At 41.9% G+C, this 16,689-nt stretch overlaps 1 protein-coding gene across 1 annotated transcript in view; it reads right to left on the bottom strand.

Annotated features, from left to right (window-relative positions):
* Positions 1-16,689, bottom strand: part of ryr2a (ryanodine receptor 2a (cardiac)) — a 163,482-nt gene that overhangs the window by 33,066 nt on the left and 113,727 nt on the right. Inside the window, exons 88-91 of the mRNA XM_041815659.1 lie at positions 16,385-16,461; positions 16,183-16,256; positions 12,207-12,224; positions 1,932-2,012 (exon numbers count right to left, since the gene is read on the bottom strand). Coding sequence (XP_041671593.1) covers positions 1,932-2,012; positions 12,207-12,224; positions 16,183-16,256; positions 16,385-16,461 — 250 coding nt within the window. The remainder of the gene's footprint in view (positions 1-1,931; positions 2,013-12,206; positions 12,225-16,182; positions 16,257-16,384; positions 16,462-16,689) is intronic.

Raw genomic sequence — 16,689 nt, 5'->3', positions numbered from 1 at the left:
GGAAAGAATTTGCCCAAAGTCAAGCTCAACTGTACTCAAATTATGCCAGACATCAGGCCTGAAAGTCTTAAGCCAAAGTATTAAGAAATAAGATGTAATAAGTAATAAGATAATAAGATGTCATTGGACTTAATATTGTGTCTAGTGTTTGGCTCGGACTTGTGCCCAACTTTGAGCATAAAATCAGGCCTGAAATTTGGCTTACATTTGGCCTAAATTAGTGCCTAACACTCCTCAGATCACCAAAATCATGCCTAACATACGGCATGAAAATGAGACAGTATAGGCCTAAATATGTCCCTGACATTCTGCCTAACATCCCTAAAAATCAGGCTCTAAATGTTTGTAACATTGGTCCTGAGATGTGACCTACATTTATTTCCCAACTTTCCTTAAATTAAGCAAATTGTTACAGTTTCATTTAGCAGATGCGTCTACAGTGGCATACATCTGAGATGTAGACAGTGGTTAATGGTGTTAAGGGCCTTGTCCAATGGATCTTTCTGGATGCTAATCTTGCCCAGACCAGGGTTAAACCCTCTTAAACATAAAAGAGCAATGTAAACCACTGTGCTATCCAGTGGTTACAACTTGAGTCTAAATTTGCACGGAAATTTGGCCTCAATTTGACGCTCACATTCTGCCTAGCATGGCCTGATATTGGGCCATAAACAGGCCAGATTTGTGCATGACATTGTGCCTAAAGTCAGGTTTAAATAGTGTCCAACATCAGGCAATAATCTTAGCCTATCACGCCTAAAATCAGGCTCAAACTGTGCCTAACATGGAGCCTAAATTTGGGCCTAAATTGGGCCAAAATACTTGCCTGGCATTGCTTCTAACATGGAGTCTGAAATTGGTCCATAATTGGGCCCTAAATTGTGTTTTGCCTTGCGCCTGAAAACAGGCTAAAACTGTGCTCAAATTGGGCCAGAGATTTCTCCTACATTTTTGCCTATCTCACCTTGAATTGGACTCACACTGTGTCTAACATGGTTTCTAAAATTGATTGAAAATTTGGTCTGTATCTGTCCCTTACATTCTGTAAAACATTGAGCCTGAAATTGTGCATGGCGTTGTACCTAAAATCAGGTTGGATTAGTGTCCATAATTGGGTCCTAATTTATGCCCTTCATCGTGTCTAAAATCAGGCTGGAAATGTGGTCAACTGGGCCAAAGATTTTAACTACATGTGTGTCTATCCCACCTCAAACTGGACTCTAATTGTGTCTAACAGGGGCCCTAAAATGAAGAGTAATTTGGCCATAATTCATCCCTCAGATTCTGGCTGACATAAGACCTGTATTTGTGCCTAAAATCAAGTTCAACTAGTGTCCAACATCAGGCTTAAATTTGTGCCTACTGCGTTTTGAATTGGACCTAAATTGTGTCTAACATGGTTTCGAAATTCTTGCCTAACATTGTGCTAAACATGAGGCCCAAAACTGGGCCTAAATTGGGCTTGAATTTTTCCTAACATTGTGCATATAATCAAGCTCAAATTGTGCCCCACTGGGGAGTGAGAGTTTGCCTTAATTTGTGCCCTACTGGGCCAAAAGTTGTAACTGAACAGGGCTTAAATTTGTTCCAAAAATTGTGCCTAAAAACAGGCTCATATTGGGCCAAACATCTGGCCCGAATTTCTGCTTTAACATGGGCCAAATGTGCCTTTTAATTGCTGATGCAAGCCATAAAATAAACATAGGACTGTACCTGAGGAGATGGTTAGATTCTCATTGATACAATCAGTTATTATTGGTTATTGATTACAGTAAACATAGGACTATACCTGAGGAGATGGTTAGATTCTCATTGATACAATCAGTTATTATTGGTTATTGATTACAGTAAACACAGGACTGTACCTGAGGAGATGGTTAGATTCTCATTGATATGATCAGTTATTATCGGTTATTGATTGGTTCACACACCTGAGTTGTGTCCTTCACAGAGCAGCTGCAGGAAGCGGAAAAGGTCACAGGTGAACTCATCATCCTGCATGACCTTCTCACCTGGCCGAGAGGAGAAACACACGCACACGCCCACACGTGCACACGAACCGCACACATGCAGCACAAACACAACAACAGCGACACAAACATGCAGACGCACACACACGCACAGTCATATAGAGAGACACAAACAGACAGAGCGAGTCAGAGACCGAGCCCGAGACCAGTCAGAGACCAGGTCAGAGACCGAGTCCGAGACAGAAGCAGACGACGTGGAGGAGAGACGATGACAGGAACAGGAAGTTAAAAACCGTCCAAATACACAACCCTACATTCACACTGACACATTGGGATGAGCAGCCACAGCACTCGGTGGACTGAAGAGGACGGCACACAGCAGCATTTGACAGTCAGTGGTGGACGGTGGCCTCAAAGGGACACGAGAGGAAACAACCCAAAGATCACCATCAGGGGGAATGGGAAACATCCAACTGGTCCACCTGGATGTGTGTCCATCTGAGCTCACAGGTGACAGAGACAAGTGAGAAATCGTGTAGCTCGTGTAGAGTATAGCGCCCCTTAGTGGTGGATCGCATAACTTTATTAAATATATAATAGGAGAGTGTGGAGCATGCTCAGTAGAGGTCAATATATGTCCATCTATCTAACTTGTCCTATAAATGTGATCCTGCTCCTCAGATGTTATACCTTAGACCAGGTTTTAGGTGGTCTAAGGTGCAGTCCTTATCTGCGTCCCTGGGCTCAAATGGGTATGATGCCTGCATAAGAAAGAAAACGGGAGAAACTTCTAAGCAGCACGTCACACCAGCCATATGACAGGGTTTCCTGTTGAATGAATTTTTTGAGTACATCTGCATTAATGCTGCATCTGCAGGAGGGCTGCACGGTGGTGCAGCGGTTAGCACTACCTCCTCACAGCAAGAACATCACAGATGGATCACCTTCTGGGGGGAGCCTACATGATCTCCTCATGCAGACATGGCTTCCTTTCACAGCCAACAGAAATGTTTGTTAAGTTCATCAGAGATTCTAAATTGCCCGTAGGTGTGAGTGTGAGTATGGAAGGTTGTTTGTCTCTATATGTTGACACTATGTTTGTCTGATGATCGGTCCAGGGCGTACCCCACCTCTTGCTAAATCACAAGTGTTCTAGGTTCTATTAGACAGGATTCTTACTGTCTCTGAACTTTGAGCTTTTCTGGTGAAGATCTTTGGGTTGTTGCACTCTAAGAGTTGGTGTTAGCTGTCCAGGAGCTCTGACTGAGCTTAAATGCTGCTTTGAACCACAGAGTGCAAAAGTAAAGTAGGGTCAGAGAAAGGAGGATGAAACACAACAACTTAAACTTTAACAGAAATATGAACAGAAACATCAATACAGTAGACAAGAGACTGAACCGGTCTGCAGGTCTGGAACCAGACTGAAAGTGAACTGTTTGTTTTTAAGTGGCAGAAAACTATTTTAAGATCAGCCCCAGCAAGAGGGCAGAGATTTAGATTCACGGATCACCCAGCAGGATGGGAAATGTCCAAAAGTAGACATGGATCTACAGAAAGCCTTTAAATAAGTCTGTTCTACCATAACTGCTCCTCAGTCACATTTATTCCTGTCAGACTCCCCAACGATCTTCCATCTGCCCACCAAAAACCCTCAACCATTCCCTTCTCTCACCACTAAACCATCTATACACAGCCCATCAGTACCCCATCCATCTCTTCATTTCAACTTTAAAAATCAGTCCACATTCGTTCACGACTCCTCTGATGGATGATAAAAGCTGATTTAAAAAGAAGCCAAAGCTGGGGCAATTCCAGAGAGACAGAGGGAATGCTAAAGCCATTCCAGCCAAGATTTCTTTCACCATACACCACTGACACTTTAGCTGTAAACTGACAACTCTTGATCCATAATCCCTGGAGAAATGCCTGTGTCTGTTGAGTCTCAGAGGACTATGACTTATACCAAGGAATTTACAGTTCCTGCTTTTCAGCAAATCTGGCTTGGCAGCAACTAAAATGTTCAGTTTCTGCTCTGCAAGTAAAAAAAAAAAAAAAAAGTCCAGTTCCTGCTACGAGCTACAAAAAAAAGGCCCATTTCCTGCGGTGCAACTAAAAGAATATCTGGGGCTGTTGACCAGAGGACAAGCACAGTCAAAGCTGTCCCACCAGAACCCAAACCATCATGATCCATGGACACATCTACTCTGTCCCTCCACCCACTAAGAACCTTCCTGTGTTGTTCCTGAACCCCACCTGCAGTGTTTTTAGACTGTATGAATCAATAAAAACTCAGACCTCTAAAACCTCCAGCTGGGACATCAGTCTCTGTTCATTCAGGCGTTCTGACAGTCCTTCTCTTTGGACTTATAAAAAATACAGAAACAAGCGTTTAGTCATGTTCTACTGCACTTTCAGGCTCATTCCAAACACAAACCGAATGAGGGGAATACATTATTCAAGCCTTAAAGATTAGTGAGTATTATTATTAATATCTAAATACTTTAACATCTACTGTAAGATCAGAATTAGAAAACATGACAAGATAAAGATAAACAATTTACCAAATTCAATCAGAGGGATTTAACTGTAGACAGAAATGGATAACTATACAAACAAATCATGACTTTAGAATAGAGAATATAGGGGGAAATTATTAACTAATAAAAAGGAAAATATTTAAATAAAATTATTAATCATGGAGGACAAAAACAGTGACTACAGGACACAGCTCAGGCCAAGAAACAGAGATAGGAAGGAAGGAAGGAAGGAAGGAGGGGGGTGAAGGAAAGAAGGAAGAAAGGAAGGAGGAAAGGAAGGAGGGAAGGAAGGAAGGAAGATGGGGTAAGGAAGGAGGGAAGGAAGGAGGGAGGGAGGGAGGGAGGAGGCAGGGAGAAAGGAAGGAAGGAAGGAAGGAAGGAGGGATAACAGGAAGAAGGAGGGAAAGAAAGACGCAAAGAAGGAAAGAGAGAGACAGGGAGGGAGGGAGGAAGAGAGGAGAGACAAAGAGAGGCAGGTGGGAGGGAGGGAGAGAAGGAAGGAAGGAGGAAGGGAGGAATGAAGAGAGAAGGTAAGAAAGGGAGGGAGAAGGGAAGGAAAAAGGAAGGAAGGAAGGAAGGAAGGAGGGAAGGAGGGAAGGAAGGAGGGAGGGAGGAGGGAGGCAGGGAGGAAGGAAGGAGGGAGGGAGAAGGAAGGAAGGAGGGAAGGAAGGAGGGAGGGAGGAGGAATGGCAGGAAGAAGGAGGGAAAGAAAGAAGCAAGGAAAGAAAGAGAGAGGCAGGAAGGGAGGTAGGAAGGGAGGAGAGACAGAGAGAGGCAGGTGGGAGGGAGGGAGAGAAGGAAGGAAGGAGGAGGGGAGGAATGAAGAGAGAAGGGAGGAAGGGAGGGAGGGAGGGAGAAGGGAAGGAAGGAAGGAAGGAAGAGAGTAAAGATGGAGGGAGGAAGGAGCGAGGAAGGAGGATATGAAGAGGGGGGAAGTGAGGAAGGCAGAGGAGAAGAAGGGAAAGAGGTGGAGAGGAAGGATGACGGGAGAAAGGAAGGAAGAGAGGAGGGAAGGAAGGGAGGAAGGGGGGAATGAAGAGGGAAGGTAAGAAAGGGAGGGAGGGAGGGAGGGAGAAGGGAGGGAAAGAAGGAAAGAAGAGAGTAAAGATGGAGGGAAGGAAGGAGGGAGGAAGCAGGGAGGGAGGAGGGAATGAAAAGGGGGAAGTGAGGAAGGCGGGAGAGAAGGAAGGAAAGAGGAAGAGAGGAAGGACGGAGGGAGAAAGGAAGGAAGAGAGGAGGGAAGGAAGGAAGGAAGGGATGAATGAAGAGGGAAGGAAGTGAGGAAGGCAGAAGTGAAGGAAGAAAAGAGGAGGGGAGGAAGGAGGGACGGAGGGAGGAGGTAGAGAGGAGGGAAGGAAGGAACTAAATAAGGGACTAAAGAAGGAAATGAAGAAGGAAGGACAGAAGAGTTGACCCCCTCCACCCACACAGTTTCATGGTAGGACACAAACACCTCCGTTCTGAGAACAACACGGATAAATGGACAGGTAGAGCAGGAAGGTGAGAGGAGAAGGAGCAGGTCTGCAGATATTCTGTTTGATGTGGACTGATCTGGTCTGGAGATATCATGTTCACCCTAACGGCCCAGAGAGTACAGAGCTGTATTTATACCTATGGGTGTACATACTAATGGCTGGATGGATGAGCAGACGGACTGAAGGACAGTCCTTGAACATATCCCTAGATTATCCCTAGAATGAGGCATGGAGATGCAGGACCAAGAGAGAGAAGGTCTGAGAGCCTTCTGAGTTGAGGAGACCGGTACAGAAAGAACTTGAGGACCTGGAATGGATGCAGATTGCAGATCCAGAAAAGCATCTCCCTCTTCGATCCCTTGGCTTCTGACCCTATACTAGAGCAGGGTTGCAGTCACACTTCATGTGGACACTGCCTGAATCATGAAGTGGATACCCACATTCATTACGGAAGTGTGTTCACATGGATCCAATGGATCAGGACTAAAGGGACAAAGGTCCCTAATGTGAAGAGGTCATGCTGCTACCCCAGGACTGATGATGTTTCCGATAGGTTCTAAAAGAGCTGCCCTTAGTCCTGAGAGGTCTGTGGGATGATCTAGGAACTGAAAACTGGTGTAGGTCAGGATTTATCTCCCTTAAACGGGGCATACTCTGTGATTCCAAGCAGACTCTGTGATGGTTGTGGCGGAGTGTCAGCTAATACTGAACGACTGAATCGTTATGAGCTCACACTGTATGGTCTAATGGTCTGGCACAATCTTTGGGATAGACTGTGATACAAATCTGCACTTTCCTTTGACAAAGTCTCGCAGACTTTATCTCAAATGCACCGTTTTATAACTGAGACCCCAGGTTTCTACTAAAACAAATACATCTTCACAAGCTGCCAGAGAGGAAGTCTCTGGTTACTGAGGAAATACAGACCACAAAACACTCATCTAGAGTCAGTTGCAGTCTGCTGAGGGGAACAAGAAGGACCTCAGTGCTATAGAGCTGGACCTGGAGAACACATACCGGTCCATCCCACTTCAAGATTTTCCGGAGACGTTCCCATATGCTGTTGATCAACACTCAGAGCTACTCTTGAGATTGAAAGGTTCAGCGGTTTTTGCAGGGCTACACAACTGGGTGCCAGCACCTTGGCAAGGGAACAGCACTGGACTGTCCCATCTCATCCTCCCTTTTCACAGCTACATGTGAGGTCACCCTGAACGGGGCATGAGGAATAGGAAACAGGTTTCCACCGTTTCTTTGTTTAGTGGTTGACATCACTAGTCTTATTCAGACAGCTGCATGCAACTCTCCTAAAGAAGCCCGAACCTGTGCCAAGTCCTGCAGCCGACCAATCAGAAGCCGAGGCAAGCAATACACCGCTGCAATTACAGACAAGATCATGGCAGCTGCAGTCCTAGACCAACTGAATGAAGGACTGAAGAGGACTTACCAAAGTCTGGTGGTACCAGGTCACAGATGAGGCCACTGAAGATGATGCCCATCGAGAATGGCTTTGAATTCCAAGATGAAGAAAGAACAAGATATCCCACTGAAGAATATCGTACCAGGGATGAGCTGGAGTAGACCAGGCTGGTCCTGGGACTCAGATAATAGGTAACCAAGAGTATGGAAGGCTGAACACAGTGTGAACGATGTCATCTCTACACTAAGAGCTCATGGGGAGAACCCAACAAGGAGGAAATGTCCTGGGCTCAGGACTACTGAGGTTTTAGGTCCCTAGAGAAGGAGACGCTGATAGTCTGAATGTTTCTGTGTTGTCAGCATTAATGTTAAGATGAAGACTCTTTATCTAAAGTATATTTCAGGCCCTATTAAGCTTCTGCTGAAATGCAGTAAACCCCTCAGTCTGAGTAAGATCCCTGCTGTGATTCAGCGAGCAAACACGGGCCACAGGCTAGGATTCCCATTCAGGACCACAGGTCCAGGTGAATAGTATAAGGTCAGCATACGCTGGTTCAGGTCCTGTATTGGACCGGCCTTCTGATGGCCATTGCCAGGACTGCTCTAGATCCATGCCCCATCTCTCCAGGTATCCTCCATGCTGCACAAGGCTGCCCCTGATCCAAAAAGCCAGGTCCTGGGCACCCAGTATGTGGTGAGCTGGATCCGACCTAAGGAAGCTCAGCTGTTGTTCCCATATCCATCAGCTGACCCCTCCCATCATAGACAGGCAGTCTAACAACCACACCCAAAGACGCCCCGAAGAGAAGTCATCACAAAGGAGTCCAGCCAGGGTCTCTGGCCATCAGTCAGCATCCAAGTCTGACAAGACTTCAGCAAGACCAGGACGACCACAGACTCTGATTTAAGTCCACATGCACAGATCCTGGGAACCCCATTGTTTTTCTCAGCTAACCTAATCTTTTGTCTGACTTCCTGTTTGGGCTGATCTGGTTTGATCCGATCACTGTGGTCTGGAAGCAGCTCCACTGAAAAAAGACTTGGTGCACATCTGGCGCAGAGTGGGCCGGGATGGCATTTCTAGCATGTTCTACAGGTGGATGGTAGACAGGGCGCATCTCCATGCCACAGACTGAACGGCTTACAGACAGACAATGTGGAAATTAGAGAACTGTCAGAGATGATTCTCTTCATCATGTCAGATAGTAAGTGATGTATGGGAGTATTTGGGATGTTTGACTGATCTGATCTTACATCTCTTGGTTTGGTACCTGTTAATCATTGCAGCCTGAAAATATCAGAAGAAGAAGAAGGAGGAGACAGAGACAGTCGCTGTGAAGAGACTTCACAACAGAGAACATCCACCACAATAACCAAGTCCATCACTGAGACACAACAACCTGCAGGCTGACTACATGAGCGAGAGGTGGGGAGGGTGGGGGAGGTAAACAGCCATTTTAGTGATGTTTAGACTGTGCCAGATCCTGTACAAATCCTGAGGGGGAGGCAGAGACCAAGCAGCTAAAATCTGCCTAAACATGGGGGGTGGGGGTGGGGGGTTAAATCTGACTTCTGAAATCTTAGTCTGGGTCAAATCATCATTAATTTATCTGGTAGAGACCAGAGACTAAGACTTAAACCACAGACACTCAGGGAAAAAACCAGCCTAAATCAAAGAAACCAGGGAGTAAAGGCCAGTTCAGACCAAAGATCTACCATGAGACCAGTTCAGATCAGATCTACCATGAGACCAGTTCAGACCAGATCCACCATAAGGCCAGTGCAGACCAGTACCACCATGAGACCAATTTGAACTTTCAAGTACTTAAAAGAGGTTGCTCTGCAATGTTCTGGAAGGCTGTAAGTGTGGAGGGTCAACTTCTGGGTTTCAGAAATGAGGACAATTTAAAATAAAAAACATTATAGAATAGTTCATCTGTTACGAACAAACACACGAGGGGGCTAAAAGCCCATCTGTCCAGGTTTGAAGGATACCAGTTAATACAAATAAGGGGCTTGGCCTATATGACTACAAAGCAGAATGTTTAAACATGATCTTTTAAAGATGACATCATCTTAATGGCAAAGATGGAATGTGTAGTAAGAGTAAGGTGTTTTTATAAAAAAGATGATCTTCAAATGCAAGGATGGAATATTTTACCATGCTTTTATGGATGGCACCAATTTCAAAAGCAAAGATGGAATGTTTCTATATATATTCAACATTGGCATTGACTTCAAAGGTAAGGATGGGATGTTTAGATATAGACTTAGGATGGCATCAACTTTCGTGGTGAGGATGGAATGTGTAAAAGTGTTGACAATCTCCAAGAATAGGATTTTAAGGGATGATAACACCTTTGCAAAAGATGACAATATTCATAGGCGAGGATGGAATGTTTAAATAACATGTTAAACATTAAATGTTTAAAAATGGACTTTTAAGGGTGCCATCAACTGTAAAGGCAAGAATATAATGCATTATAAGAGTTAATGGTTTACAACGTTCACAGGCAAGCATGGAATGTTTAAATATAGAATTTAAAAGATTAAATCAATTCAAAGGCAAGGATAGAATGTTTAAATCTGAGCTTTAAAGGATGGCAACAACTTTAAAGGTAAGGATGGGATGTTTTGATAAAAACTTTAAAGGCAAGGATTGAATGTCTAAATAAAGAATTGAAAGCATAAAATTATATTTAAAGGCAAAGATGGAATGTTTAAATATAGACTTAAGGGGATAAAGTCATGTTTAAAGGCAAGAATGGAATTTCAAAAATATATAGTTAAAGTGATAACAACATGTTCAAAGGCAAGGATGGAATGTTTAAATATAGACTTAAAATGATAACATCATCATCAAAGGCAAGGATGGAATGTTAAAATGTACACTTTAAAGGATGGCATCAGTTTCACTGGCAAGAAAATAATGCATGATAAGTGTTAGATATCAAGTCATCATAGGCAAGGATGGAATGTTTTAATAAAGAATTTAAAGGTAAAGATTATTATTAAAGGTAAGGAAGGAATGTTTAAATTTACAATTTAAAGGATGACATCAACTTCAATGGTGAGGATAGACTGTGTAATTAGTGTCAAAAGATAATCTTCATGGGCAGGGATGGAATGTTTAAATATAGAATATAAGGGATGATAACACCTTCACAAAAGATGACAATCGACATAGGCAAGGATGGAATGTTTAAATAATGCCTTTTAAGGATTATATCACTTCAAAGGCAAGGACGGTATGTTTTAATATAGACTTCAAAGGTTAATATCATCTTTAAAGGCAAGGATAGAATGTTTAAATTTAAGCTTTAAAGGATGGCACCAACTTTGAAGGCAAGATTGAAATGTTTTGATAAACACTTTAAAGGCAAGGACTGAATGTCTAAATAAAGAATTGAAAGCAGAAAATTATATTCAAAGGCAGGATGGAATGTTTAAATATAGAATTAAAGCTAAAGATCATCTTTAAAGGCAAGGAAGGAATGTTTAAATCTGAGCTTTAAGGATGGTATCAACATTGAAGGTAAGGATGGAATGTTTTGATAAAAAATTTTAAGGGAGAGGATTGAATGTCTAAATATAGAATTGAAAGCATAACATCATATTCAAAGGCAAGAACGGAATGTTTAAATATAGACTTAAGGGGATATAATCATGTTTTAAGGCAAGAATGGAATGTTTAAATAGACATAAAAGCATGACATCATGTTCAAAGGCAAGGGTGGAATGTTTGAATATAGACTTGAAATTATAACATCACCTTCAAAGGCAAGGATGGAATCTAAAATGTACACTTTAAAGGATGGCGTCAATTTTAATGGTAAGGATAGAATGTGTAATAAGTGTTAAAAGATTAAAATCTTCATAGACAAGGATGGACTGTTTGAAAAAAGACTTAAAAGTTTAACATGGTCATTAAAGGCAAGGATAGAATGTTTAAATTTACACTTTAAAGGATGATATCAACTTTAAAGGTAAGGATGGAATGTTTTGATAAAAACTACAGGGGCACGGATTGAATGTCAAAATATAGAATTTAAAGGATAATATCATGTTCAAAGACAAGGATGGAATGTTGGTGAAGTCTGGGATTTAGGGCTGATTCCTTCCAGTCATAGTTGGTAACTCATGGAAAGGGGGTGAAGTGGCTCACCATCAAATAGGGAAGTGATGTCACATCTAATAATCAGAGCAAACACTGACTACTGAGACTGTGAGGATCGGTATTCTGGATCCTCTTTAGCTAATCAGGATCTGAGCTCAGCTCCATAATAAGATCTGGTTCCTCAGTCACCTAAACAGCTTTTTATTTGGTAAGCTAGGCTTTATTCACTCTGTTCAGCTACTGAGCAGTAGCTGTGCTTCTTGCTGAGTGCTGTGGGAAAAAAGATCATCCCAAACAATGACACCTCACTATGGGACTGTATTTGACTGATGATAACATGGAGCTTCTTGGTCAAAGGTAGCTGTAAAAAAAAACATGAAGAATGATGGCTTTGAATTGGTAGCACCATCAGCCGACCTGACTCCAGCTCTATCGGCTCAATTCACAAAACTACAGCTGTCCTATTAAAAAATGGTCTCTGCACCTCCAATCTTTGGTCTGAACTGGGCTTGAGAGGAGGGAGGAAGAGGAGGAGCTACAAACAGGAAGTAGAGGTGGTTTGAAGGACTACACTCAGGACCTGGACAGAACTGACACAAGGACTAACCGGATAGAAACAGCTAGAAACAGAGAGAAACAGAGAGAGAGATTCAACCAACACACAGAAGATGGCAGGAGGCATAATTACCACGCTCATGAGTGATGACTGAGGAGGGGAAGAAAGGGCAGAAAAGCAAAATGAGAAAGAAAAAGAGGGGAAGAAAGAAAGAGAGAAGGAAGTAAGAAACAAAGAAACTGAAGATTACATATAGGGAAAAGTGAAACTTTTCTAATAGTCTAAATGTAGCGTGAACTAAAGGTTGTAAAGGTCAAAGGTCAAACCTAGAAATCTGATGAGAGGAGAAAAGACGACGGTTTCATGGGGATGAGAAATCACCTGATGGTTTAAACATGCTTAACAGACTTTTCTTCACATTACTGAGATAGTACCAAAGAAGTGATGAGGAGCTGTGCTTCAGCAGGAGGAGCACTAAAGATGAATTCAAAGTCAGCTTTAGAAACTGTTCAGCTGTTGGTGCTTTAACTCCATCACAATGAAAACCATGCATGCGAGATAAAGTCCTTTTTCTGCTCTGGACACATCTATTATTAACAGATAAATCAGATAAATCATTCAATCTGAGTGGACACAACAGAGCTGATGTTTGTAAAATAAAGCTGATCTTTGTAAAACAGGGCTGATGTTTATAAACACAGCTGATGTTTTTAAACATAGCCCATGTTTGTAAACATAGTTGATGGTTATAAACATCCTCTGTTTGTAAACATTAGCTGTTTTTTCTAAACATCAGATGATGTTAGTAAGCATAGCTGATGTTTGTCAACATAGCTTACATCAGGGGTTGCTGTGAGTTAAAGCACATCAGTCCTTAAGTGGAGCTGGTCCTCACAGTTTTTAAAGCTGACTGAACCTATTATGAGTCAGTGATGCTCTTTGTACCAAACAATCTTTTCAGACTGACTGGAAGTATTTCTATGTTTTATTTAGTTTGTTGTGTTGAATCATGTCCACCATCTTCTCCTCTATGGCTAATATCTTCAGATGTAATCTCCTGACGACCATTTCAGTGCTAAAACATGGGAATAAAGTCCTCTAAAAGTGTTATCTCTAGCTATGAGGCTAAGTGGCTAATATAGCTGTCTTTGTATTAAATGATGCTGAGTTCAGCTTTAACCGAACACCTGAACTGACAGTTATCACTAGTCTCTGCTCTCTGACACTGACATGTGATGGAATTTTAACATAAGACATGAAGTAAATGAACATATCATTTGAGTGTTTGATGGAGACGTTAATGAATGGCAGCTTTAAGAGTCCTGGAGACACCAAGGAGCTAATATGTTCATTGACTCCATATAAGATTCCAGAGAAATCAAGTCTATTCCATACCTAAAATCAAGAAACATTTTCATGATTAAAGAAGCTCAATTTAGGTAAAACATCATCAGTAGAGCTGTTAACATCAGACTAGGTGTTTCAGAGCGTTAATCATCAGTAGAGCTACTAACATCAGACATAGGCATTTTAGACCGTTCATCATCAATACAGCTACTAACATCAGACATAGGCGTTTTAGACCGTTCATCATCAGTAGAGCTGTTAACATCAGTCATAGGTGTTTTAGACCGTTCATCATCAATAGAGCTACTAACATCAGACATAGGCGTTTTAGACCATTCATCATCAATAGAGCTACTAACATCAGACATAGGCTTTTTAGACCGTTCATCATCAATACAGCTACTAACATCAGACATAGGCGTTTTAGACCGTTCATCATCAATACAGCTACTAACATCAGACATAGGCGTTTTAGACCATTCATCATCAATACAGCTACTAACATCAGACATAGGCGTTTTAGACCGTTCATCATCAGTAGAGCTGTTAACATCAGTCATAGGTGTTTTAGACCGTTCATCATCAATAGAGCTACTAACATCAGACATAGGCGTTTTAGACCTTTCATCATCAATAGAGCTACTAACATCAGACATAGGCGTTTTATGCTGTTCATCAGTGGAGCTGTTAACATAAGACATATGCCTTTTTGTCCGTTCGTCATCAGCAGAGCTGTTAACATCAGTCATAGGTGTTTTAGACCTTTCATCATCAGTAGAGCTGTTAACGTCAGACATAGGCATTTTAGAACGTTCATCATTAGTAGAGTTGTTAACGTCAGACATAGGCGTTTTAGACCGTTCATCAGTAGAGCTATTAACATCAGACATAGGCATTTTAGACCGTTCATCATTAGAGCAGTTAACATCAGACATAGGCGTTTTAGACCGTTCATCAGTAGAGCTATTAACATCAGACATAGGTGTTTTAGACCGTTCATCAGTAGAGCTATTAACATCAGACATAGGCATTTTAGACCGTTCATCAGTAGAGCTGTTAACATCAGACATAGGTGTTTTAGACCGTTCATCATCAATAGAGCTACTAACATCAGACATAGGCGTTTTAGACCTTTCATCATCAATAGAGCTACTAACATCAGACATAGGCGTTTTATGCCGTTCATCAGTGGAGCTGTTAACATAAGACATATGCGTTTTAGTCCGTTCGTCATCAGCAGAGCTGTTAACATCAGTCATAGGTGTTTTAGACCTTTCATCATCAGTAGAGTTGTTAACGTCAGACATAGGCGTTTTAGACCGTTCATCAGTAGAGCTATTAACATCAGACATAGGCATTTTAGACCGTTCATCAGTAGAGCAGTTAACATCAGACATAGGCATTTTAGACCGTTCATCAGTAGAGCTATTAACATCAGACATAGGTGTTTTAGACTGTTCATCAGTAGAGCTATTAACATCAGACATAGGCATTTTAGACCGTTCATCAGTAGAGCTGTTAACATCAGACATAGGCGTTTTAGACCGTTCATCAGTAGAGCTATTAACATCAGACATAGGCATTTTAGACCGTTCATCAGTAGAGCTGTTAACATCAGACATAGGCGTTTTAGACCGTTCATCATCAACAGCTGTTAACTTCAGTCATAGGCGTTTTAGACCGTTCATCAGTAGAGCTAATAACATAATGCTTAAGTTTTTAGAGTACTTGTTAAACTTTGTAGAAAACATATACAAACACTCATTTATAACATTAGAAGATTAACCAATGAGGATATAGATTTAGCCAACCATGTTTACTTTTTTATGTTTAACACAACAAACACTAAAGTGAAAAAGACCTGAGATGGTCTGGTAGTACCAGATTGCTAGTTCATCAGTCATCACTGATCATTCAAATCTCAAAATGAATCTAATAAGAGGTTGTCTACATGGGAAAAACATGGGAAAAAAGAATAAATCTGAGGTATGAGTGTGGATGATTGAACATCGATGGGATGGGAGACTAAATTAAACCATGAACGACACAAACTGTGAGACTGTGGTGTTAGAGAACAACAGGAAGAGGTAGAGGTTAGAACAGATAATAACTCAGTCAGAGGTACAACTTATGACATATTCACTGAATCAGAGGTAGAAGTTAGAAAAGGACATACTAAACATAAAATCATAATTAACATAATCGTCAGCCACACTGATGACAGGATGGAGGGATTAAAGATGAGCTCTGATGTCTAAGGACCATAAAACCAGATTAGGTCCAGGAAAATCAAACAGCTGTTCAATATCAGTTACTGTTCTTTATGACCTTTACAGCATGTCCTAACAGCATGTCAGCATCAGGTACAACCTCACACTCTGTTTCCCGAAGATTTTCTGTTATTTTTACAGTTTTCCTCTAAAGTTTGGCATCTATAGGGCTTTTATTTTAAAGGAGGAGGAAAAGAAGAGTTAAGCAATGCTAACGCTGCTCTCTGATGGCCTGTGCTGTTAGGACACGCTGTTCCTTCAACATTCTAAGATCTATTAGTAATGGAGAACACTGAGGAACAGTCAGTGGAGTTATGGTGAGGCGTTTTTACTCTGGAGAACTGATCTGAACCCTGTCCTGAAGATATTAAATGTCATTTTAGAACTGCTGACTTTTTGGAGTGGAACCTGATGAGAGAAACCTCTGAACATGGATGAAGACAGATGTTCATGACCACAGAGACTACAGTGTTGGTGCTGGTGGTACTGACCTGATCCCTCCTCTGTCACCATGCCCAGACCTTCAGCCTTGTTCTGACGCTCAAACGCATTCAGGTCCAGAACGCTGGAACACAACCATTCAGATCCAGTTCATGAGTAATCACCTATGGCCAACTATGAGTGTAAAGGTATTGACATGAAGTCTGATCGTGATGGGATTGTCTAGTTGTTATTATCAGACTTTGACCGTACCTGCAGGACTGCATGAGACCGGCAAGACTCTGAAAGAAGCCAACGTCCTTCTTATCCTTCAGGTAGTCCAACATTTTCTGTCAACAGAGACCAGAGGAGTCTGATTCAGACCAGAGAACAGCAGGGATAGAAAGTATATGGACATTTCTCCTTGATATTTAATCTCAGTTACATTTTCATGTTAAACAGCAGTTAAAGTTCTAAAGCTATATTTCAGATAGCATCACTACATGGCAGCATACGATCTTCTAAGGCATGGATCAACTGGAGCCCGAGGGCCAAATCAGACCCCCCAAAGCTTCCTG

This window comes from Cheilinus undulatus, linkage group 20 (assembly GCF_018320785.1).
Source record: "Cheilinus undulatus linkage group 20, ASM1832078v1, whole genome shotgun sequence".
Taxonomy (NCBI): domain Eukaryota; kingdom Metazoa; phylum Chordata; class Actinopteri; order Labriformes; family Labridae; genus Cheilinus; species Cheilinus undulatus.
Note: the sequence above shows the minus strand (reverse complement) of the source record. Positions and strands in the feature narration are given on the sequence as shown.